General features: G+C 42.6%; 1 protein-coding gene across 2 annotated transcripts in view; it reads right to left on the bottom strand.

The window, feature by feature from the left end:
* Positions 1–13,231: 13,231 nt before the first annotated feature.
* The window catches only part of Lclat1 (lysocardiolipin acyltransferase 1), a 129,470-nt gene continuing 115,645 nt past the window's right edge, over positions 13,232–27,056 (bottom strand). For both annotated transcript variants that reach the window (XM_055627370.1, XM_055627378.1), the window contains exon 6: positions 13,232–16,883. In XM_055627370.1, the coding sequence (XP_055483345.1) occupies positions 16,381–16,883 (503 nt within the window). In that variant the 3' untranslated portion in view covers positions 13,232–16,380. The remainder of the gene's footprint in view (positions 16,884–27,056) is intronic.

The following is a 27,056-nucleotide window of genomic DNA, read 5'->3' as shown; positions in this document are numbered from 1 at the left end:
TGGGAAAGAAGTCATGAGTCCAAGTTTTGGGGCCGACCTGGATGTGTGTAGACCTCTTCTGGGAAGTTTGGGCCCAGAATAAATCTAGAAACTAACGGTCCTTCGGGCCTCATCAGGCCTCATCTGGACAACCTGTCACTGAGATCAGATGCTTGCTAGGAAGGTAAGTACACTTGTCTCCATCAGTTCAGCTCTTTTAAGCCTAAATGAAGGCTATCCAAGACACCAGATGTCCAAGACCCAGAAATCCTGAGCTGAGGGCGTAGTTCTGCCATTTGAGCTACTCTTTGTATAGGCTTGGCAAAGTCCTTTATGTGCTGTGGGTCTCTCTTCCCATCTATGTCCTGAAGTGATTGGTGTGCACAGCCCAGAACAACCTTCTTCCTACACCATCCTTCCACAGCGACTACTGAATGAGGCAACTAAGAGCTGGCTTGAAAACTGGCCACAGGCTACTCTCGTGAAAAAACATTTGTATCTCCCACTAAGCTCTACAATCTTCTTCTTCTTCCAAACTTTTACTCATAAACATAGCAAGGTCAACAAACCTGTGCTAGTCCAAATGTTAATGACAGGTAATGGTATGTTTTCATCACTCGCCATGTGCTGTATGTTTTATATATTTATTGTCTTCATATATACCATAACTCTAAGCTGGGTCTTGTCTTCTCAATCTTCCAGGTAGGGAAACTGAGGTTCAGGAAAAGCCCTGAACTCTACAAAGTCCATAGAGTGGGCCCATGATGGTGTAGAATCCAGACTGGCCTTTGTGCCCAGTGTCTGTGTTCTCTTCATGACATGGGACTGCCTGCCCTTGCCTCTCTATTGAGGATGGGAACTTAGGCTTGCACTATACTGCTCAGATACGGCAAAGGTGTTGGTGCTCAAAGTTTAATTGTGGTGTGATTGGTAAAGGAAATACAAGAAGGTGAGGAAGCAGAACCCTGAACCATCACCAGGGCCAGGGCCCAAGAAAAGGAAGGTTCCTTAGATGAAGGAGACAGAAGAAGGCAACATTCTTCCTTGGTACCACTTACTTCACAGAGGTCTGCTCTAGGGTGGAGACTTCTCCCAGTGTAGAAAACACTTCTTTCACTTCTCCAAGGCTGCCTGGAACATCAGAGACATTAACCACAGCACGGTTGTCCTTTGCCATGATGTTGGAGTAGACACCAGCTGTGGGATGAACCTGAAGGGGTCCAGAAACTGAAAGCTTTACTTGGGTCAGCATGAATGAATGTGAATGGAGGGTGGAGCCACCATGCAAAGAACAAATAATGTGAGTGAGGGGCCAAGGGGGCTTGGCAGAGGTAGAGGGAGCAAGGGACTCTGACAGCCCTTGCTATATGGCAAACAGAAACCAATTCCTTCTTTGGATGTCCCCTGAGATGATAAGCTGATCTCCAAGTGCCTCTCTTAATCTCTACTACACATTCAGCATGCAGTGCTGGAGTAATATCTACATAAAACCAGAACCAAATGATGTCACCCATTGATACAATGTATACTATTGATATACCTATTAATACAATATACCTAATGATACAATATCCAATCTGCATACAATATACACTATATATGTTCTGTTACAACCCTCAAGTCCTCTATGAACTAGCCTTAACTAACTCCCTTCCTCTCTCTTTGCACCCCAGTCACTTTGCCTCAGGACTACTGCCCCTCCCCAAAAGTCTCCTAGCTGAACCAAACTACTCACAAAGGCTGGTGGACTGAGAAAGTGGGCAAAAAAGTCTGGTACTGTCAACTGAATTGTGTTTACTCCTTAATCTACTCTGTTTTCCTAACAGTTCACAATCTTCCACCTACCTTCTTTCCAACAATGAATGCCATGAGGTTTGTCAAGTTCTCTCCTAGGGTCTGGACTCCTCCTATGCCTCCAGCAGACACACAGCTTGAAGAGTTGATGATGCACAGTAGGCCTGCATCCCTTGACCTCTCAACAGTAGAGATTGGAAACATTTGATCCCTTTCTGAGCACAGAGAGTGGACTCTTGGTCTCCCTCACTGACCAGGCCTGATTCTGGTTCATACAAGCTGCCTTTTGTCTGGCTTAACATTACCTCCATCTGGACATCTGCAGGCCCCATTCATGGCTCATATCCTCTGACCTTCTTTTCACACAGCCAAGAAAGATGACACACTGGCCAGGCATCTCCCACCCTTGCTGTTTTCCTCCTTAGTTTCAATAGGAAGACTGTGGGGATGTTTCCTGAAAAGTGAATGGGCAGCACATGTTAGATGAATGACATTCTCCCACACTGGAAAATCTGACTGCATCTCAAGTATGCCGAAAGGTGGGGGTGGGGGATGAATGAGCAAACAAATGAGAGAGCCATGAACAGAACTCAAGGCAGTTTACTGTGGCAGACTTCTGGCTACTTTACTGGGTTCTTTTTTTTTTTTTTCCTACCACTCTTCTCCACCCTTCCAACCCCTCAACACTAGCTAAGAGAAAAGAAGTTTAGAAGAAAAAAGGGAAGTGGATCTCATTAAACTACTTCCTGCTGATTAGGGACATCAAGTTCCTTGGGGCAAGTCCAATCAATTTCTTCTGCTTCACCAACAGCATCCAACCAGCAAATAGCAAACAGAAACCACCAGGTGGTGGCGGCAGCAGCAGCAGCAGCAGCCACCTCTTGGGGCTCTGGTATTAATATACCCTCTGAAGAGTCCACAGAATTCCAAATGTAAACTATCTTCAGTTGGCAAAATCACGCCTCTGTCAGAGCACGAGACAAATCATAGTTAGCTGCTGTGGACAATCTGAAACAGCCCCGTATTCCATACCAGGGATTAAAACAGAAACATATTCCTGTAAGATTTCTGTGTTTTTAAAGAAACGAAAATTCTTACTACAGTTTACTCAGCTCCTGGAAATATCACTACCACATGTATCCAGGATACAATTATCAGAACCAAAGAATTAATATGAAATACAATCAGATAGCTGGAGCATACTCAGATATTGTCAGAATCCCAGTTTGCGTGTATTTGTCATATTTCCTTAGCCTCCTCAATCCATAATTCCCGAGTCCATCTTTGTCTCCCATTAGGGTAATACTTTTGACAAATGTTGGCCGGTTGGTTCATGACACCTCACTCAGTTTGAGATTGTCTGAGCATTCCTTAAGATCAGATAAAGATGAAGTATTTTTGGCTAGAATGATATGTCCTTCTCAGAGTGTGCATGATGTCAGCATGGCTTAGGGTAGTGATGATGACCCTGGTCAGTTAAGCATTGACCATTTTTATTTCAATTTCATAATAAACTCTAGTGGCAAATATGCATACATCCTGATTACATCATATATTTTTACTCATTAAATGTAGTATCCATCAGTGACTTTTGCCTGTGAAAGCTGATCCCAAGGTGATATACTCTTGCCACAGGGTGATTTACAGTTGCCCTCACTTGTACACTTATTAACTGGAAATCTACTTCATGCAAGAGTGACCTTTCCCTGTTGTTTATTTACGTACTATTTATATACTTATGCTCACTGGAGCTGGCTCCTGTTTATTGTATCCTGTAAATTATAATTCCTTTCCGTCATTGCTTGTTTGACAGGCTTACTGCTCTGGATGATGCCTTTGCTTAGTTCCTGTAGGAGTTCATCTTGTCATCTTAATGGCACGGATAGCGCTCCTATGGATAAGTCTGGGGGAGTGCTCCCAGAGTGGAGTGTGTCATCCAGGCTCTGACCTAAAGATGAAGCTTATCCCTTGATGGGTTCAAACGCTGAATGGACTCAAGGCACACCCTGGCTGGAGGAAGTAGATCACTGGTTGAATCCTTAGGAACTGCATCTTGCCCTTCTACCTTTCTAGCTTCTCTTCTCTCTGCTTCCTGGTCATCATGATGTGAACTGCTTTGTTCTACCACACTCTCCCTGTCACGGGACTGAAATCTTTGAAACCAAGCAAAGCACCCCCTTTTTTATGGGGGTGGGGTTGTTTTTGTTTATTTTTGTTGGTGGTTGGTTTTTTTGTTTTGTTTTGTTTTGTTTTGGTTTGGTTTGGTTTTGGTTTTTTATTCCATTATTGTTGTTTTTTATTTTTTGAGACAAGGTTTCTCCATGTAGTCCTGGCTGTCCTGGAACTTACTCTGTAGAGCAGGCTGGGCTCAAACCGAGAGATCCACCTGCCTGTGCCTCCCGAGTTCTGGGATTAAAGGTGTGTATCTCCACAGGGTAGCTGTGTCCTTTCTTAAGCTGTCTCTGCCAGGCACTTGATCAAAGTAATAATAAAGTGAACACAACCCCGGGGCCCCTCAGTCGGGGGAGACTTTTCATTCACTTCCACCTGCTCCAGAGCAGGGTCTGGCTTTGGGCACTTTGAAGCTGTCTGGGAGGTTTCATTGTATAGCCTGGGTTTAGTGGGACTCACTGACAGAGCCCAAGCCCATCAGCTCACACAGGAGGGTTCTGAGACTCAGGCAGAAGAAGGGATTATCATTAACACAGCTCAGGTAGGGCAGCTGGGGTCATCTCTATTACCTACTGTGCATGTCTGGCTCTCTCTCACTTGTCCCTTTCAAATCCCTTCTGCTAAAGCTCATCCTAGTGAAAACAGACAGGCTAGACAGTGGCTTTTGTTTCTAGAGACCCCTTTTGGTCCCTATCAAGGAGGCTGTCAGCTTAACACAGGTTTCCCTGTGTGTCCTACCATTTGGTCAGGTGGTGTCTTGGAAAACACCAAGACAACACTTGCTCCTGTTCTCACACAAATGTTTGGTAGAGTTTTGTAGAAAGTATACCACTTGTGATAAGCAACAGATGCTGAAATTCATTTTCTGGTAACTCAAGCACATAATGCAATATTGTGTTATGTTTCATACTCATATTTTGTTTGCATTGGGAAATAGCTATTTTCATAAAATGGATTATTTATGTTAACATATCATAGATATTATTTTAAATTCTTAAAATATTTGTTACAGCAGGCACTGATCACAACCTATATATAACCATATATAATTATTCGAGGTCCTGAGCAAGTTTTAAGAGTACAAACAGGTCTTGTTAAAAAAAAAATCTAGGACATTCTTTGTTTTTTTTTTCTTTTATAGAATATTTTTGCTAGTAGTTTATAAAAACTGAAAAAAAATTTAAAGAACTGCACTCTACCACTTCCAAATCATTTTCCTTTGGAAGCTGCTAGAAGATTAGGAAGCCTCCATCAATCGCCTTGCCCTATGGTAGAGCCTGCTGTGGCCTTCCCCAGCCTGTTCCCACTTCAGGCTTGGCTCAGTACTTGTGAAGCAGGCTCATAATCCCTGATGACTTCCACACAAGTAAACACAGAAGGACTTCCTGGAACACACACAGGCAGGCAGCATACTTCACACATCAGAAAACAAAACAAAACAAAACAAACCTGTATATCAAAAATAAAGTTGACTTATTTATATACATTTTTTTTTTTTTAAAGCACAGGGCTTTAAATGGGGCTATGATAAAAGTGTCATTGTCAAGATGTCCCTAGGGATCAGGAACAGCAGATTCATTCTCTTGTATCCCACGATGGTTGGAGAGCAAAGGAGTGGTTTGTATTGGTCAGTCGGGAGGTGACAGCCCCTGGCAAAAGGAGCCAGTGAGAAAACAAGACCTTGTATGAGGTTTGTTTATCCTTTTCTTTTTCTTCTTCTTTTTTTTTTTTAGCTTAAAAAGTTAGAGAAGACAGAGCATATCCAGGACACTATCACACCTCACAGAGCAATGGGATCCACTCTCTGCCCTCTGTCTCATGAGCAGATGGGCGCTGTACTGTAGCTGTACCCAGCGCATCCTGAAGCAGAGGAGACACAGCCCAGCAGGACTTCTCAAAGGTCACCCACCGACCCTGAGCTGGAGAAGCATTCCTTGGAGGTGTATGAGAATCATGTCGGGGGGCACCTTAGTCCTTCTGGGAGAGAAGCATGGGTGGGGCAACGGTCTGTGATGGCCATGCACAGCAGGAGTTTAGGATCTCAGTTCCAGACCAGGCTTTCCCAAGTCCCCATAGACTTGATTATACGAATCGTGTGGTTCAGTGGAAAGGGGAGACAGGCAGTCATTGTTGAAATGCTATTAGAACTTAGATAGCGATGGCGGCACATTGAACCAAATACAGAGGCAGGCCCTGGGGATTGCTCAGGTTATCTCCCACACAGCCTGTCCTTGTTCTCTGGCAAATTTCCACAGCAACTTCCTCTTCCTGGTGGCTCTGGTAAGTAGGCCTTCAGGATGCTTCCCCCAGACAGCTAATGCAATGGTCTTGGACAACCTGGAAAGGAATGAAGTCATCTCCAAGCAGGGGAAGGACAAGAGGGAGGGCCTTCTCAGCTCCTGTCCAAGCTCCTCTCCTGTTCCCAGTGAGCTCCTGCTTCCTCAAAGCCTGGCTGCTGGTTAGTGAGTGCTGTCTGCTGTCTGCTGTCTGCAGAGCCAGCCTCTCAGTCAGCCCTGTTCACCATCGTCAACAGCCCATTGCTGGCCCCCCACCTGCACCCAGTAGGGGCTGACCAGAGGGACCAAGTCTGCCCTCCTGCCCCTAACAATGGCTGCACAGAAAAGGATATTTCCAGAGGGAATTTTAGTCTTTCAGAATGAAGGAGTAAGAGACAGATTCTCTCTCTAGCCAACCCTTGGGACAAAATGTCAGTAAAAGAGACTTAAGTGTCCCGGTTGTCAGTAAAGAGCGCCATAGGTGGAAACAGACTCATCTGTCAGTTGACAGTGGTTCCTGGAAACTCTACCATCCATGACACTCTGTGCAGTGGGGAGGTAGCCTTGTGGTGTTTGGGTATCACCAGCTGGGAGCACAGGGTCTTCAGCCCTGACTGCACATAAACTTTGGCACCAGGGTCTGTTACGCCTTGGCACAGGATGCCATCTCTGATTTATTGTCTTCATCTCTGTCCAGCTGGCATCATACCGTGGAAGGCGGTACTTCATAAACAGTGATGATGGGGGGGGGGGGTTGTTTCTGTTTCTGAAGAAAGGCATGAACATAATAGATGAGATGTGAAGGGCAAAGAACTCAGCATGTCATCTTCGCTTCCTCCGGGTTCTAAGTCAACACCCCACATCTAATAATGCTTAAGCTATTTAAGAGTGAAGTCAACTTGTGCATCAGCCATTGCTTCTAGACCATCCAAGGCCAAATGTTCATTTTCTACACAAGGGGCCAGAGGCCCAGGTCTCCATTCTGACAGCTGAGAACAGGCTCCTAATTAGAGCCAGCTGCAGAGCTTGAAAAAGCTTGGGACTCTGACCCATTAGAGTCCTGGGGGTGGGGCATGGTTGCAGGTGTTTAAAGTACTAAGGTGACGCAGGTGCAGAGGTTTGTGGGCCCTGGTCTAGAGGAAGGAAGTAGAGTCAGAGTCTGCAGCCAGGAGCCAGGCTGAAGAGCATCCCTCTTCCTTGTGCCCCAAAGTGCTCCAGCCTGTTTACTTCCTACAAATCTCAGTCCCTGTTGAGGTGGCAGAGGAGATTCCAGGGATACCTTGCTGGGGGAAGCCTTCAGAGGGTTCTACTGGTGGGATTAGAGCTAGTTTAACGAGCACTCAACAGCCCTCTGCCTGTTGCTTTTGAAAGACTGGTGCTTTGCTTAGAAAGTTCCTAATAATCTGGGGTCCAGCAACTCACCCTGAGAAAGATGCGGAAGCCTGTCTCTGGAGTCCTCTGGGCACATACCTGAGATGAGATGGGCTTGCTCCACGTGCTGGCTGTTCTGCTGCAACTGTTGAAACTCAACCCTGGTTGAGGTCCAAAGCCTACTCAAAACTACTCACTGTAAGTAATAAACGTTTAAAGCTTATGTGGCATTTATGAGACATACTAGATGGAGAAAATTCCATTTGCATTTTCTGCCTGGACTATCTCACTTAGCATAATGACTTCCAAGTTTATTTATGTTGCCATTAGTGGCTAAAATTCCATTGTATGTGCATATATGTGTGTGTGTGTGTGTGTGTGTATTAGTTTTATGTTATTCATTCATCTTTGTTTGGGATTTGGCAACAGTAGACAGTACTATTCTAAATATCGTTTTGATTTCAGCTACTTGAATATATAAGTAGAGGAAGGTTGTCGGGTCACTCATAGGAGTTCTATTTTTTAATATTTTAAAGGAATTTCCTCCATGTTGCTTTCAATGGTGATTGCAATTTTTATCCCCATGAGCTGAAATTTGTCCGTGTTTGCAACTGTGAGGTGACAGTTACTATACTTTTGATTTGAGCTTTCCTGACATGATGCTGGGTATCCTTTCATATACTGTTGGCCATTCATCTTTTGTGACTGGAAAAAAACAAAACAAAACAAAACTGCTCAAGTACCATTTCTAAGTTTTATATTGTGTCTCAAAGCATTTCTCTATTGAGTTGTAGAAATTCTTTAAATATTTTGAAGACTCATCCCTACCAAATGTGTGGTTTGTGGATATTTTCCCTGTTCTGCAGCTTACCTCTTCATTCTGTTGACTGATTTTGTCACTTGAGCATGTCACGCATGAGAAGCCATTGCCAAGACAATGTCATACACCATTGCTTCTAGTTTTACAGTTTCACGTTTTTTTTGTGTAGGAACCTTTAATCCATTTTCCACTGGTTTGGGTGTCACGTGTGGGTTTAGTTTTATTGTTCCCACCCCCACACTGTGGGGGATATGCAGTTTCCCAAATATTGTTTTTGGAGATAATATCTTTTCCCCACTGTGCATTTTTGATGCCTCTGACTGTAGATATGTGGGTTCATTTCTATGGAGCAAATTCTTTGCGGAAAGAATATTTTCTGCCATTTTATCTGTCATTAGATGGCAGTTTTCACAGTAATGGATTGGTAACCCACACTGAACAAGTGTTTCCACGAGTGTAACTAACATGGAGTACCATTCCTAGTTTTTACTCTATCTCCCATATTTTCACCTCTCTGTTACTGTACTGTTTTATTTCTTGTGGCTATAGGAGCCTCCTGTAGTTGATCCCGCAATTCTTTTTACTTGGGTGTGGTAGTCTTTGAAAACTTCCTTGGCTTTCAGTATTCCAATAAGATCCCATTGTTCACTGGTCTTGTCCAACTTAAGTGCAGTCATTTGTCCTGGAACCCTGGTTTCTTTTACTGGAAAAAAAAAAATAGCTTTCCAGAATTGGACACAAGTATGCTGTCATTGTTATTGGCTGGTTACTAGTTTTTCCAATGGAGAGAGTTAGATCTCACAACTGGTTTTGTTGTAATTGTTTTATTTTTACTTAAAAGACACACACACACACACACACACACACACACAGACACACACACACACAGACACACACACACACAGACAGACAGACAGACAGACTTAGGAGCCCAGCACAGTGGTTCGTGCCTTTAACCCCAGCAATCTGGGAGGCAGAGGCAGGTGGATCTCTGTGAGTTTGAGGCCAGCCTGGTCTACAAAGTGAGTCCAGGACAGCCAAGGCTACACAAAGAAACCCTGTCTCAAAAGAAGAAAAAAAAATTACAGGGGTTTTACCTAATTGTTTTAATTTTCTATTTCTGTATCTTTTTTTTTTTTTTTAAAAAAAAGGTTCCTGGTAACATCATAACTATAACAAATATAATACTTCAGAGACTATGGCTATATTATTACTAACAATTTTAACACAAAGATAAAACAATTTCAGTGTTTTTTGTTTTTTGTTTCCTGATAGTTCTTTTGTCTTTACCATAGTTACTGTTGGGACTTTCTACCCCTCACCAAGCATAGATGCTGTGGTCTGAATGTTCATGTGGCTGTCCCTAGGGTGATGACATCAGGAGGTGCGACCTTTTAGATATCGTTAGGTTGCTGGGATGGATCAATGAGAGGCTTAGAGCTACTACTATCATATAAAAGAGGTCCTTCTGAAGGGGACACATGAAGACACAAAGACCGTAAAAACAGAGCAGTAATCATCAATGACACCAGGCGCCCCTCACTAGACTCTGCCTTTGCAGGTGGCTCAACTTAGGACTTTTCAGCTTCCTGGCCTATGAGAAATATGGGCCCCTTAGAGTTTGTGGTGTTTTGTAATAACAATGAATAGAGCAAGACAGTAACCACCTTACACTGATTTATATTATTTCTAATTTTTAGCATAAACATATGTTCTATCACTTAAAAAATTTAAAAATAATGTAATGCACACATGTAAGAGATGGTATGTATATGTGTAGGTCAGAGGATAACTTTCAAAAGTCAGTTCTATCTTCAAAGTCCTAGAATGTGAATTCAGGTTGCCATGTTTGCATGGCAAATACTTTTACCATTTTCACCTTCTGTTTTGGTATGATTTTTTTTAAACAGTGTCCCTTTATATAGTCAAGCCTAACTTTGAACTCTTAATCTTCTTGTCTCTGGCTCAGTGGGACTGAGAGCACAGGTATCACTCACTCAGCTCAGCCCCTGACTGTGTCAGGATGATCTTTTAGATAAAGAATGGCGTGGCTGTCTGTGTCAGCCTCCTTTCTTGTTTTATCTACTGTGACATCCTGGAGATCTCTACCAGCTTCAGGGTCCTGCTCAGAACTTGGTCACATAATTATGTGAACAGGGATGATTTCATCAATCCCCAGACATTTAAGTTTTTCATGCTCGGAGCCACGGTGACGAGTAGGGAACAATATCTCACAATATTTGGGGCAGGGTGTCTGAGAAACAGGTTTCTAGAAGCAAGACTGTGGGACTGTCAGTGCAAATCTTAGAGAGTGGTGAGTTCTCCTTCAGGGCTGAGGAAGGAAGGTGGTGAAGAGCTATTAAAACGTTTCTTGCAGGCATATATTTTTAGCCAGCTTTTCTACTTTTAACAATTCAGATCCCAATATATTTTGGTAACACATACTGTCAATCAAAAATGATTTTCTAATGTATGTGTGTGTTAGAAAAAAACCACAATTTTGTTTTTTGAAAGTCTCACTATATACTCTGGCTGTCCTGGAACTCACTATGCAGACAAGGCTGGCCTCGAGTTTACAGAGTTCTGCCTGCCTCTACCTTCCAATGCTGAGATTAAAAGCACGTACTGCCAGGCCTGGCTTTCTAACTAAAAATCAATGGGCTTCCAGGCCTTGTTTTTTATTTTGGACCCATAAACCTCTGCACTCAACTTAAGACAGTGCTTTGTGAACGACTTCCAGAGCCTTGACCATGAAGAATGTATTGTGCAAATAAGCATGGCTGGGCCGAACGGTTTCCATAAGAAAAATATGAGGCACCCTTATCTTATCTCTCCAGAAGCTTGTAATCCAGTGGCGGGAGTAAGACTGAAAAGTAACTGTGACCTGAGATAGTGTGGCACAGAGAGAGTGCTGCTGGGAAAGTCTGCCCATGACGAGATGGGGGACCATTTCCAGCTACATTGACTCGGAAGGTTTCCGGGAATGACTGAGATTTGCTAAGACTTGGGTTAGGGAAGGGTTTTGACAGGCACTGGAAAAGGCAGGCAGATGTGATGAGGTCTGCGGACTCAGTGAGGCTTGAGCACCCATGCTGACAGGAAAGGCTTTACATGGCAGAAAGAATGACAGGGTGCCAGGTGCCAGGACCTGGGCTAGGTGGAGGAGCATGGCTTTGTGCAATAGACATTACGAAGCACTGGGAACTGAGAAGAGGACTTCAGTGATCAAAATGGTGTTGTGTGGAGGTCAGGGGGTCCTGTGAGCTGAGACCAATGTGGGGGAGCACCTGGGCAGGCTTGCTCAGGTTCTGTGTGTGGAGTGATAAAGACAAGGAAAGGCTGTTCTGAAAGGAAAGACAGGTGTGTAGAAAGCTTGCACGTTGGGGCAGGAGAGGAAGGAATGAGCGAGTCTGTGAGATTCTGAGATTCTGAGCCTGCAGTGCTGGGAGAAAGAAAAACACTCCAGGCAACAGGGAGGGCACACCAGTACATGTGTGGAGACCAAAAGGCAAATGTGCAGCTCCTCAGGTGCCCATCACCTTTTCTTGAGTCTGGTCTCTCACTGGCCAAGAGCTCATTCAGTAGGATAGGCTCTCTGACTAACCAACTCCAGGGACCACCTCCACCCCTGAACCTCAGCCTCCCTCCCCAGTGCTGGGATTACAAATGGGTGCCCCACCCATACCTGGCTTTTTTTTTTTTTTTTTTTTTTTTTTTTTAATTTGGGTTTTGGAGATTGAATTCAGGTGCTAGTGCTTGTTAATGTTTATTCACTGAGCCATTTTCTCTCTTCCCCAGGCTCCTCCTCTACACACACACACCCTTTCTGAGAGAGCACCTCACTATGTATACAGCACAAGCCAACACTGAACCCATTATGTGTCCCAGGCTAATCTCACCTTATGACCCTCCTGCTTCAGCATCCCAAGGGCTGGGATTCTAGGCACGAGCCACCATGCCCGTGGTTGACCAACTATTGGTAAGATTCTCCACATATACAGCTCTAGGGAACCTTTGGCTTCCCAAACATCCACTGTTGATCCAGAATGCTGTCAAACTTCTCAGCGTCTCTCCTGGGCTGGGCCTGAAAGCACTGCATGCCCACCTACTCTGGCAGACTTAACTGCACTGTAGAGGCAGTTTCTATGTCCATGCTTGGCATTTGTGGTCCCTGTCAAATCAGAATTTCATTTTCAGTAAAATGGGTCAAGCTGGGTATGAGTGGGGACTATAATCCATGTTCTTTTTGAGTCCCACTCCTAGGGACTGACACTCCTAGAGCCAGGCTGACAGCCTTTTGGCCCATGTACCTCTTATCCAGGGAACACCAGGGCTGGCATACAAAGCGCTCACTGAGAACCAAAGAGAGGATACTTGAGCTTACAACAGTTTCCCTGATGCTGTGTGCTTTTAGCTAATGATGTGCTTAGTACATTTGTCACATTTCAGTCTAAGACTTGATTTTAGACTTAGACTCCCAGACAGTGAGGCGAGAGAAGGAACATGGAGTCTTCCTCTTCTTCTTCTTTAAGCACCTGTGTCTCACACTTACGGAATGGACAGTTTGTCCTGAGGAAAACAGGTTCTGTGGACACCGGGGCATGAATTCAGAGTAGCTGGCAGTGCTCCCCCTACCCCGTGGCCACTCTTACCTCAATTAGGGAACAGTGCTTTCTCTTCTAAATAAGACCACATTTTAACACCCGTGAGAGGCCCAGCTCAACATGACTGACATAGGCTAAGCCAGCGACAATATGGGAAACAGCCACACTGTGACCTTTAATTTCTGCAATTCCTGTACGAAGAGAATCACAACAGGTTTTGAACAATGTACTTCACTCCACTTTATTCTGGATGAGTATTACAGAGAAAAATTCCTAAACATCCCAGTGGACACTGAAAGCTAAGGCCATTCTGTGAGTTATTTTTAAAACTTGGTGTTCTCCACATAATCTTTTAAAAACAAGTTACCAAAACCCGAGACTCTGAAATAAAAATTTAAGGTAGGGTACAAGACACCCTTAGGGCCAAATGTAGTCTGAAGTTCACTGCATGGCCAAGTCATTTCCAACCTCTACCGTCTAAGTAAGAACTCTAAGGCAGCCAGTAGCTCAGCGCCAACCTCTCTTCTCCGTGCTACAGCATAGTGTCTTGTTTTTGACGACCGGTGTTGAGACACCACTTTCCTCCTAGAGAGTGACAAGGAGAGACTTTTCCTAAGAACGTTATAGAATTCTTGGGACAGGGAAAAGAAAGGGACCCATAACAAAGGCACTGAAAGCACATTATTTTATATAAAGAAATGTAAACAGTTTAACACCAATAGGCTCCCTCCACTAGCCTTTATCGTGAGGAAATGGCGCATCTTTGCTGGGCCAGAGCTTGAGAGCCAGTGAAATGAGAAATCTGTCTGCAGAGCTCAGACTTGGCTACCAACACACGGTCTGCATGGGGAGGAGCCACCATTAGAGGCCACCAGCGGAAGATGTAACTTCTTTCTCGTGTCTGTTCTGAGCATGCGGAGGCAGGACTCGGCCAGTCTTAAGGGATGAGCTCTTTCAGATATTCATCTCTTTCATTTTCAGTTCCCCCATGTTGCCTGATTAAAGTTCAGGGTTCCTTGAGCTTATTTCAAAGACACCTAATGTGGGAACTCATCACCGAACCAGTTCCCCTCTTTATTGGCTCATATTTTAAAGTGAAATGGTTCACATTATAAATAACCTACAACTGCTATATGTAAAATCTCTTAAGAGGGGCTCACCCAGCCAACTAATTGCTGTGAGCATTTCGTCCACCATGCTTTCCACCACAAGGAGCAGGGGTATGGTCTGCCATAGCAAGGCTGCCAGCTGCTCTGAGCCCTGGCTGAAGGGTGGGTGATGTGGCAGGGGCATTCCTCAGGCTGACAACCATCAAGGCCATGTCTACTTATACTTGATGTCCAACTATTGACTTAAAGAGTTCTAAGCTCAAAAGCATTAGCTATATGTTTTTTAAATTAAACAAAAGGTTTTTAACACAGTTAAATGTGCAGATAAGAACAAATAATTACAATTCAAAACTTTTCTTTACAAAGGTATGTTTTTCCCCCTTTAGAGAAATTTCTCTCTCAAAGCAATTAGAATATCCTCGTTTCCTAGTTGTAGTGCTATACTTAGTATTGTGAATTTGGGATACATAAAATTAAGGTATTTTCTACCTTAAACATGTTTTCTTTGATCAAAAGAGTTGAAGGGACAAACAAGAGACAAAGAGGGCACACAATGAGATGGATGTCACTGGTAACTGATCCCAACTACTATAGGTAAAGAGGGCAGCTTTTCTCTTTTACCTGGGGAACAGATGCTAGCTAGCCCCATGTTTAAATGTGATCCATGAGACGTCTCAAAGAAAATTAGAAGCCTTTCTTATTAAGGGAAAGAAAGAAACAAGGGTTGTGTACTGTGTGTTTTTAACCTTAAAAACATAAAGTCAAGCAGCTGTGCTGAGAGCAGGCGTGCATGGCTGCTAATCAGTAAGCTCCCAGCAGGTTGAAGTGAGCTTCGAGGAAGCAGTCCAGCACGGGCTGGGGAGTCTCACCAGAGGCGCCACTTCACACTGTCCCACTAACACACACACCTGCACAAACGGAAAAAAACAAACAAGCAAATAAGAAAACCCTGGGCATGATATGCTACTGGTGTTCTCCCCCACCAGGGCTTTCTCAGAGAATGTGCTGGGTGAGCTGAGTGACTGGAGGGTACAGCTGTGCTGTCCTCACTAGGAGGGTGAATTCCCATCTGAGTTACACTGGGCAGCAATAGCTGTTGAGGCTGCTGGACACAGGCAGAGGCTGACAGGCTTGCTAACAGCTCAACAGTTTATGAGCCTCTGGCCCCACCCCAAACACATGGCATAGATGGAAGCGTGCAGCTTGGTGGAGTGGAAACAGTGGCTTCTCTTAACCATGACACTGGGTGCTATTGGTTTGCAAGGTTTTCACTGCTTTGAAATGATGGGACTATTTGGCAGACAGTTGGTCAGTGTGGGTTTAAATGTTACTGTTGAGAGATGATTAAAAACAGAGTCCTTGCTATCACTGAAAGGTTCATTGTGGGTTAGCATTTTTGGTTTTAAGAGTAGAGTTGGTCAAGGCTTGGAGGCTTTGGTTAAACCATCCTGTTTGCAAGCATTTGTGTTGTAGCTGTCATGGCAGAGGGTAGACAGCCTGCACACAGAGGACATGCACCTGCCTTGTGCTGTGTATCCATTCTAAAGAAATGTCCATGAGACAGTTTCTGTCTGAAATGCCAGAATGTTCTTCTAATGTGTTTTTACATGTTTCAGGTCACACTGAAGATGAAGTGACACCTGGTAGCAAGCAGGAGAGCGAGCCGCACCAGTTTCTGTCTTTTAAAAGCCAAGTGGAAAGCCTGAAGGTGCTCCCTGAGCTGAGTGCAGGAGTGACTCCAGGTGAGGAGAGGGGTCCTCTGATGTCTCGTTCAGAGACCATGAGCGATGGAGTGCTCCCTATCAAATGGTGCTAAGTTTAGGATAGGACAATTCTGATTTCTGGGCTTGACTGGTTTAAAAGGATAAAAGGATGGACTGTGCCCCACAGGGAGGCAGACTACTACCTGTCTGCATGTGCTGGGGCAGGTGCTCATGGTGCCAGGCCTGCCTCTGAGCTGGGAGCCTGTCAGAAACCACTTTCAGAAAAGCTTACATCTTGTCTCAACAGCAGGGTGATTGTTTTTGGCCCTAGCTATTCTGGCCCTGGTACATACAGCATTGGAATTACATTCAGATATTTTAAAGAAACCATAGCAATATCCCCCCACCCCACAAAATTAAGTGCAAAATATCTTTAACAAAGAATGATGATAGTAAGAAACACTTGACATAGTCATGCAAGACTCATCTCAGTTTACAAAGACTGACATTTCCTTAACACCCCTAGGTTTTCACATGGTGAGCGCTACTACTTTACTCATTTTTCTTTGAATTTAAATGTGGGTGCTTGTGTAAAAACCGGTGACATGCAAGTTCAATGATTTCCAGTCCACCAAATATTCTCTCCTGCAGCACAAAGAACACATTGCTGATTATAAAATACCACCGAACAGGGCTGTACAAATATATGAGCAGGCACATCGCGGAGCAGAACAAGGTCCAGTACAGTATGGACAGCAGCTTGACCACAAGGACTCTGAGCTCAGACTTGCAGGGTGGAATGGTGCTCTGCCCAGTGAAGTGAAAGGTCTTTTCTCCTTGGTAGAAGGAGCGCAGTCTCTCTTCCTTTTCTTCCCAGCGCTTGTGGCACCAGAGCTGAAGGTCCTCCTTGGATGTGGGAAGGGTGTTGACTGGATACCTCTGGACATGGAAGTGGATCTCTTTGGGAAAGTCTCCAAGGAGGAGATGTTTCTCGGTTTGAGGAATGTTGTAAGGATATGCCACGGTGATGTCATGGACTGCATCAAGGTTCTTACCTAGGTTTTGGGAAGATGAAAATATCTTTGCTTTAGCAACAGTCAATGGGGTGGTAATGCTGATTCACTCTGCAAGGCAGAGCCATGAGCATGAAGAATCAGGACAGAGTGAACTACCACGAACAAACAAGGGCTAAAAATACCAGTGTTTCTGGGTACTTAGGTCAATATTTACCAGCCATTTTTAGCTTTTTTCCTGTTTGCTAATTGCCACAAAGACCTTTAGAAAGAAATTATCTTCATTCCCAGAAATGGTAATCTGCATTCTAGAACTACAGAGATACACACAGTAAGCTGGATCTGAGGGAGGAATTAAAGAGTATAGACTAGCCCTTCAGCCATAAGATTCGCTACACAGACACTGTCTTTGTTAACATACTCATCTCTTCAAAGGCAATAGAAATGTGCTTGCCTTTACTTAAAATGACCATGATAATTGCTGCAAGGGAACCTCAGAAACAAACTTGAAATCAGACACAATTTTTCAAATAAGTAGAACAACTTTGAGTCTAACCTGAAACATCATTCTGCATAGGTATTTAAGAGGGGTTGTTTTTGAAGTCACATGCCAGATGCTGGTGATGAAGAAAACAGAAAACATTGTCCCTAGTGTCCTTCAAAATGTTTCCAACATAATCAGGAAAACAAGAACACACAAAGGCCCCAAACAGTCTTGTGGGGATATAGGAGATGAGGGAGGGAAAGAACAGGTTCTGTAGCTGGAGTGGACTGAACAGCATGAGAACGGGACATTAAAAACAGGCAAACAGGATACATGGCCTAGGCCCTCCTGCACACTGTATGTGGCAGAAAAGCATCTTGGATGGTAGCCACAGATTTTAAACAATAAGAAAGGACTGTCCTGGAGGCACTGGGGCAATAGCAGTGTGGAGACCCAATGCAAAGGAGTGTGGCTGTTACAATAGGCCAGGAAGAAGAGGCAAAGAAACAGAACTGTGGAAAAAGCTAACAAGAACTGACATGATGTGGTGGTCAGCTGGATGAGGAAGAATGCAGAGGAGGGAGTCAGGCTTATGTTATTTTGGCTTGGCACTGAACTAACGGTAGGGCCTTTGAGTTTAGAAAGCCGGTGCATTGTAAGATCCGCAGAGGACAATGGACATCATTCAACCGAATCCTGTATACATGGCACTCAGCTTGGTGTTTGCCCAAGGGCACAGCACTGTCAGTGCCAGGTCTCGATGTTATCTTTTGTGATGAAACGTAAAAGTGTTCTTATCAATTGTAAAAAGCAATGGATTTCATTATAATAGTTTCATACAGGTATGTAATATTCTTTGACAGTGTCCATCCTTTAGTCCCCTCTCCCCTTCAGTGGTCCCTTTCCAGTGAACAGATGGATAAAGACTTGAATTTCTTACAGAAATAGATGACGCAGATGGACTCACCTGTGGTACAGCAGAGAGAAAAGTGCTTCCTACATGGAAAGGGGGTTCCTAGAAGGCACTTGTGGGGAACAGCAGAAATGCTCTAGACGAAGGGGTGATGGCAACCTCGACCTCTATCAGTTGTCCAATGGCATCCAACTTGAGCATATTTTACTGTTGAAGTTTTACCTCACATAGCAAGAATAAGAAGTGAAGTCATCCCCACCCGATCCCAAACTCCTCCAAGCAAGTACAGAACATCATTATAGTGTTTAGAAGAAAGATAAAAGAAAGGGGAGCTGGCAAAAAGACAGTTCTTCCTTGGTATTCACATCCCACGCTTTATAGGTAGCTTAAAGGTTTCCTTAAGCCCAGAGACTTGGATGTGCTACAAGAAGATGCTTATGGAAGGACAGTCAACAGTCCTAAAAGTTTTAACTTTTATGTTAAGTAAAGGTCACTAGACAACACAAAAGCCAGAAGACACTGTTTGTATGCCCATTTCTATGCAGGCCAAAGAGCTTACTTCTATATCCTATCTCTAGACCCCATGGTCCATGCCCTTGAAAGAAAGGACAAGAACGCCAGCACTATCAGATAGAGAGCCAGGGGAAGGAGCAGCACAGCTGCAGCGTTGGGCTACAGACAAGACAACAGGGAAAGAGAGAGGCAACCATTGGGATGTGTCTTCACTCACGAATTAAAGTAATAGATTAGGAAAAATATTTCTGCTATTACTAAGGTGTTACATTGTCCTGACACCTAGCTGCCATCAACAGAAAGTATTTTCAAAAGATCGCATTGCTTTTCAGAGGAGTTAAGTTACAGACATAGAGGCCACCTACCTGCCAGCTGCCTGTACTGGGTCAGAAAGTAATTTATTTTGTTTCAAAAACTATACCTAATGGAATTATTTTATAAAGCTAACCCTCTGTTAGCACATCCAGCCATGCTTACTGGGACCTCAATTGTTTCTTTCAGTGTGTGGGGAGACAAAGTAGTTGCTTATGCTGTTAAGACTCTAACAGACACTAGACGATTCTGAATAGTCTAGCTGTGTTTAAATAACCAACAGCAGCTGAAAACTAAGACTGATTTTTCCCAAATGTAATATCTATAAGGGACTTCTCTGATCATCTCAAGGCGAGGTCACAGTCACTAAGAGTTCTATCTAGTGTCAAATGCTCACTAGGAACAGGAGATAGCTAAATCCTCACATACTTGTATACTTAAAACAAAAAACTGGAAGAAGCTTTTGTGGACTTTAAAAGCTATCAGAGGAAAGAAATGCTGCTGTGTCTATGTCTACTAAGCTTGATGATAGAAAAATACAAATTCCCAACAGTGACCTTAAATAGTACTAGCAAAGACTGTAAATTTCCCTTTCTTTACCCATTTCATAACCAAGTATGTATAAAATATACAAAGTATAACTTTACACTTCATTTTGAAACCTTGACTAAATAAAAAAAAAAAATCTGGCCAGATCTGAATCCATAAATTTAACTACAAATAATGATCACCCACAGATACATTTTATGTTAAAATTAAAAAGCTGAAGGTCACTATTTTTTTTCATATTTAAAAAAAACAGAAAAATCATTCTCCGTCTGGGCCAAAAGTTGGCTTCATAACTAAGCAACCATTCCCTTGCAGTAGCACTGACACAAGAGTGCACCGATAATAAACCATGACATGCTGGCACTATTCAACCTACACTGAGGAACATCTTGAATGGCTGAGTCAGAATATACAAACTAAAAATAGCAATAAATAAGACACCTTTCAGCTTCAAAATAAGAGTGTGCATGAGACACTGGCATTGAGACTCAAACAGCACCATGTTCATTACGAGAGAAATTTCTATAATTCCCTATTTAGAACATTGTTTTTTTTCAGCCCAAGTTGCAAATTTATGGGACATAAGATGGAGACATACAACCAACCCATATTGAAACACTGTTTTATACTTTCCATCCATGTCATTTAAATTTTCCTAAAACATCATTTTATGGATAAATGTTTAAGAGAACAAAAATCCCTTGTTTTGGATATTTACATTATTTCCATTTAAATGGTATTAAGTGGATATTTCTGTAATCAATAATTTTCTAGATTATGTTGGATAGCTAGATCAAAGAATGTGAATGAGTGCACTAAGAGTTTTTTGCTTCATATGAAAAACTGACTCCCAGAAATGTCTGAATACATTCAAGAAATAGATGACTTACTTTTTGTGTTTTTACTAAGGCTTGTACAGTATTTTAGAAAGTTGCTGAAATGTATAATTTTGCTTTGTTTTATGTCTTTGCCTAGATGTAGCACACTTATGGAATATATACTGCTAATGTGAAACGCGGCTTTTAAAATTTAGTTATCTGTCATTTCTTATAGTTCCTATGAGCTTTCTATGAGATAAAGACATCATCCTTTACTACTCTTGTTAGCATTCTGCTTCCTGATCAGAGAGTTTTTTCCTTTTAGTTAATTTATTTATGTGGAGGGTGTGTGTGAATAGAGGCCAGAAGAGGGTGGGTGCCAGGGCCCTCTTCCGTCACTCCCCACCTGCTCCTCTGAGGCCGGGTCTCTTTCTGAACCTGTGGCTCACATCTCAGCTAGAAGCTGGCAGACTCCAAAATCCTGCTGTTCCACTCCCTTCTGAGACAGACATTTGCAGGGAACCTGAGGCCTGTTCTGGAACCATGGATCTAAACTGTGGTGTTCGTGATTTAGGGGGAGAGCCTGTGGAGGTTACTCCTCCGTGGATGCAACTTCGTTTCCAAGACTATTTCCTGCAGGTCCTTTATTCATTCCCTTCTAGTCCATCTGCCAATTTCCTTTCTTATCACAGATTATTCTCTGAACACTGTGTTGCAAATATTTTTACAAGTACTATTTATTATCTAAGTGATAGCATCTTCCCTAACACAACTGTATATCTGTCAAACAATTCTCATGTTAGAGGCTTTCAATACTTACTCCTGTCTCTCTTGTACTCATAAGGTATAGAACTTCACATTTCTCTGCAAGATGAAAAAACAGCTTCCTTGTTCTACTACATTGCTATATTAGCTTGGTCATGATTCAAACATCTCACCATCTAGGTTCTTTTTTGTTCTCTCTGGCTCCATAAGCTCCATGTTCACTCCTGTTCCAAGACCATACTGTTGTTTGTTTGTTTTGTTTTTCTATGGACTCAATAGCTGATGAGGCAGGCATGCTTTTGTGTTCAATATAACTGACACAACCCAGGCAACTATCTTGTTATATAAACTCTCTTATGAGCATTTAATCCAATTCTAAAACAAATACTCTACCACCCTACGGTGGTTTTAATGAAAACACTATACTGCCAGGTTCTTCGTCATGATGGTCATGGACTCACCCTCTGAAACAGTAAGCAAGTCCCCATTAAACTCCTTCTTCTATAAGCTGCCTTGGTCACAGTGTCTTGTCACAGAAATAGAAAAATAACTAAGACACACCTTTAAAAGCAAAAGAAAACCTATCTGAAAATCCTATTTATATTGTATTTGCTTTATAATTTTGGAATAACCATCATTTCATGTCTTCTTATTCAAGAAAAGGGATATATATTGTCTTTTTTGTTTCATGTTTAGTTTTCAAGCCCTACAGTACTTTATTATTTTCATCATTAACAGTTACTTATAATAAAATGGACAGTTCTGAGTTTAAAATGTGGTTAAGTTTTAGTGCCTTAGCATAGTCAATACTCTCTTCAACCTGTTACTAGAGTGCGCTGGTTAAATATGATGGTATTTAAATAGTTAATTTCTATTTTATTTTTCCTTGGTTTTATTATGAATGCCTTGACTTTCCATAAGAGGGTATTTGATCCTTGGAGCTAGAGATGTGGGTCCCGGGAACTGAACTAGGGTCCTCTGCAAGAACAGTATGTGCTCTAAATCTCTAAGCCATCTATCTCATCCTGTCCTAACAAAACAACACAAAGATTAACCAATGATCTTTTTCAGAATTTATGCATAATAGTGTCAAAATATTTCCCCCAAAGAAAATTACTAGCCAACTACCCATAGAATCAAATCAAGTCTTAATAGTCAAATATTAAAAAAAAAAAAAAAACAGGAAGGTAAAGAGAACTTGAAAACTAAAATTAAGTTGTAGGCTTCAGAATGTCTTCCATAGGTGAACTCCACTATATGGAAATTAAATGAAGGAACTAAGTGGACTGCATGTGAATACTTACACATAAAAGTACACTGTAGAAAGAAGCTCTGAATACTTTTCAGACTTTATAATCCACATCCTCACATCAAAATTCCCTAATAGCAACCATTATAATATGTCCCCCTTTAGAAATCTCTTTGATAATCTTTAGGTAAAGAAAGAAATTGAAAGAAAAATTGTGAGTCATAAAGGAATGAAAAAGAGAATCTAAGAGATACTGTGAGGGCTGTATTCAAACAAAAACTTCCTGAGTTTACAGTCTGAATACTGAAAAGTGAAAGGGGGTAATTACTCATCTTGGAAAATAGAAGGAAAAAGGAAAAGAGCACTATTCAAAGTAAAGAGCAATAATTAGCAAAGCTAAAAATAACAACAGGATAAACAAATGCAAAAGCCTGTTACATGACAAGATGAATAAAGTACATGCCATGTGTGTGACTAGTCAAGAAGGGCCTGAGTTACATGAAGGCAGGGAAGGAAGCCAAGCATACACATAGTGGGAGGGGTGATGGGACGGAGCTATGGCAAAACTGTATGGAGGGTTGCATGCACTGCAAACACTGCATGCTGGATTTTGATGTGCACATATACTGCATATGACACTAGAAATATGGTTAAGGAACATCTGTGTACAACTAAGAAGCCGTGTCATGCCATTAAATTAGCCTATTTTTAGTAGAAATGCAAGCATAGGCCACAGGGGCTAACTATATGCAGGGCCATCTAGAAGCTACACTAGTGTACAGTGTCTGGACTCTACTCTTGGTATCTTCACCTACATATTACAGAGCCAAAATGGGCAGCAATAAACAAAACAAAGTTCTTTGATAGGAGAGTCAAGTGGCGTGTTTTCATCCTAGGTTCTATCAACTACAGTTGCAACCTACACCTTGTAATACGCATTGTATCACTGATGGCATAAGACTCTTTCAGTCTATTTCAAAAATTTGATGTGCTTTCTTTGTTTTTGTTGCCATTCTTTGCTAAACTGATGAGCAAAGACAGTTAAAACCCAATGAGAAGAGGAATGGAAAGAAAGACTTGTTTTACTGCTGGGCTCAGCATGGTTGTTTAAATGCTAAAAATCCTAGACACAAAACACTAGCAGATTACAGGAAGTGTCAGCACATGTATCTTATACTGTGTTTTCTGACCTTTGAAATAAATGAGATCACTATTACTGAGGCATATGACTGTGGTCTCCATGCTCTGATCTGGTGTTGAAGGTGACTGATGGCACCCTTGGACATGCCTTTACTGCATGCCTACTGTGTATGAGATTTACATATTCACGAAATCATCTATAGAGCACTTAATGCATCCAATTCAGCTACAGATGTGTAGGGCCTACTGGAGAGCCAAAGACCCCTGCTGTTAGGTGTTTCCAGGGCTCAATCACATTTATAGATCTTAGCATGGAGATATCATTTCATTCCTCTTTTACAGCTATACAGTGAAGTGTCAGAGCAATAAAAACCACTTGCGAGCAGTCAGTTCCCTGTGACTGGGCTCCTTTCCACCTCACTACATGCTACTTTCTCAGGGCTGTTTATTAAGAAAAGGGGATACAACAGTCAAGACTGACATGTTTTTGTGCCTTCTGCAGATAAATAACTTCCCCCAGCATCTGCAGAGTGGTGCAGAGGAATCTTAATTCAGAAGATGGCTGCTCTGACAAGAAATCACACCTAAAGTTCTAGGTCTGTGTGATTTGGCTGGAATACAAACACTCCTTTAATCCAGGAGACAGAGGCAAGTAGATCTGTGTTCGAGGCCCACCTGGTATAAAGCAAGTTTCAGGTAAAGAAAAGCTTAGGTCCAGGCATGGTGGTACATGCCTTTAATCCGGAAGGATGAAGGTGAAGTTAGTTTATAGAAGGAAGCATCCATGTTTGAAAATGATGTTTAACTGAGTGGCAGAAAAAGTGACAAATCAGAGAAAAAATTGACAGTATAGCATTTGCCCAACTCTCATGAGAACATCGAGGAAAAGGAAGCTACTTAAGGGAGCAACACAGAGAATGAGAGAGAGGAGGCAGTTTTACTAGGAGAGTTTTACGAGAGAGGATGAAGGAAGAATGAGCCAGAGATTGAGAAAGAGCCAGATTAGCTGGAGGTAGTTTGGGGCCAAGCAGAGCAACTCAAGGGCCAAGAGAGAAAACAGATTGAGTAAACCAGGAGCTTCAGCCAGAACAGCTGAGTTGAAGCAGCCAACCCAGAGCTCAGTAAACACAAGAAAGGGTGAGCTATAAGCAGTAAATCTAAGAGGCTAAAATTAACATTCTAAGCCTAGGTTAGATTTTACAGAGGCCAGAAGCTCCCAGGACTTGGCCTAGGTTAACAGACAGGGGCAGTAAGCCTCCAAGAAAACAAGTGAAACTGGTGAATAAAGTTCCATTTACAGAGTGGGACTAATGTGTCTCTTGGGAAGGAGTCATCAGCCAGCATGTAAAGCCAGTTCCTACATGCGGTAAGTCAGCTGTCTACATGGTAGGCTATTTTTATTTCAAGTTTCAGACTTAGTGTTACCACCATCTTTCAAGTAAACAGTGCACATGCTCTAACAGAGTTTTGTTATACTGTAAAGAAGTATTAAACACTAGACCGTATGAACAATTCTCAGCAGTGCCTAACCCATCAGTCTATCAAACCAGAAGGCAGGTCCTATCTTCTACTTTGTGGTGGTCACCTAGACTAGAGCATAAAGTCTAAACTACAATGAAAAAAATGTTAGCAATAAGATGGTATCAATACAAAAGAGGTTCCAAAGCAAAGTCTAATATTACTCTCTTAGTACCCTTTTATCTAATGTTACTCTCCAAGCATCCTTATTTCTAATGTTACCCTCCTACCATCCTTGAAATGTATGTGAATTTTCATAGAAGCAGGCTCTCTTAATTCGTTCTCTTCTCCTTTGAAAGGCAAAGTAAATTTTGCCAGGAAAAAAGGTATTGTTAATGAGGTAGGGACAAATTACCTAGGTAAGAAAGTTACCTAGGAAAGGGAAGGTGAAAGTATCTACTGCAGGGGAGCTTGCCCTTTCCTCAACTCTGGCTCTGCACTACACGCCATTCTGGTTTCAAGGCAGCTGCCAAACTGCCTTTGGCTATGCTGTATCACCTGGCCTAGTTACTCTTCAATACCTAGAAATTAAGTTGCTTTGTCTTCAGCCATTCAGAAACCAGAATTTCCATTCAGTATATGAACCCTCAGCCTGATGGAAGACTGATGAGCTTAATCACAGTAGAGTTCTTTCTTGGGCATCCTGCATGTCCAGCTCTCATGTGCAAAGGCTATCACTGCTATGAGCAGAGAGATGCTTTGGAACTCTTTTCTTCCAAGAGGCCGAAGAATCAAGATACATGTGGCTCAACTGTAAAACAAAAGTCTCTGGTCTCCCAAGAAGTGACCCTCTTCTTTATGGAGTATATGGAGTAATGGACACTACGTATTTTTACAAAGCTGTGTTTCAAAGAACAGAGCAGAAATTATGCTAACGCTATTTTAAAACATTTGACCCAAAGTTTCACTTTGTCTTTCTCTTCTTCCTTTCTTGTCCTTTCCTTTCCTTTCCTTCATTTCTTATTTCAATGGCAGATGCTAACATCACATCACAAAACTAACCCAGTTGGCTGCTATGCTATGCCTTTTTAATATAAGAATGCCACAGGTGCATTCTATTTGGAGATTTACAAATCCTGGTTTTGATTAGCTGTAGCTCACCCTATGATCATCCAGACAGATAACTAAACAAGGAAGTGAAGATAGCTACGCTCTTTCTGTGTTTGATTTTATTCCTTAGAAAAGAAAGACTCTTCCACAGGAATGGGGGAAACCTACAAAAACCGGGCCTGTGAATGGAGTGGCCTTTCTGCAGGTGTCAGAGTACCTACTAAGGTCTCCTAAGCCCACCAATGTGAAGCCTCTCAAAACCTTTCAAAGTGGCAGCGGAGTAGGCAGAGGTTGACATCGGAGGGGTGAAGAAAGGCTTATTTGCTAGTAAACTACTGAGACTTCAGAAAGCCAACACCTCAGTGATAATGTAGCCCACCTGTTGTGACTATAGCTGGACTGGCACAGGCGTGGATCGAAACTTGGGAAGGGGCTCCAGGAAGCTGAGCTGAAGAAGCAGTTTCATACTTCACAAATGCTTCTCCAAACACGGGAAACAGGAGGGAAAGAGCCTCCTCCTACAGTTGTCATACATCTTAGTCAGTTTGGGCTGCGATTCCTAGTGATCATAGCTTATCACCTAACACAAATCACAGTCTGGGGACAGACTGCAAAGTCTAATACCAAGGAGCCTGCTGACCCAGCATCTGGTTTGCAGATGTCCACCTTTTTGTTATATCTTAATATTGGGGGGGGGGGGGATAACAATCTTCCCTTCCCTCATCCTCCCATAAGGGCACTAATCTCATTCATGAGGGCTTTACTTCTCCAGTGATTAGCTCCAAAGGCCCTACATCTTTACGTCACAGTGGGGATTTAGGAGAAGAGGGTGAACATTCAGTCACAGCTAAGTCAAATCACTGACATCCTAAGTAAACTTAGTCTCATTTGTTAGAAGCATGGA

The sequence above is a fragment of the Psammomys obesus genome, unplaced genomic scaffold (assembly GCF_907164565.1).
Source record: "Psammomys obesus unplaced genomic scaffold, mPsaObe1.curated_primary_1811, whole genome shotgun sequence".
NCBI classification, from domain to species: Eukaryota; Metazoa; Chordata; class Mammalia; order Rodentia; family Muridae; genus Psammomys; species Psammomys obesus.
This window is presented reverse-complemented; position numbering and strand designations above follow the sequence as displayed.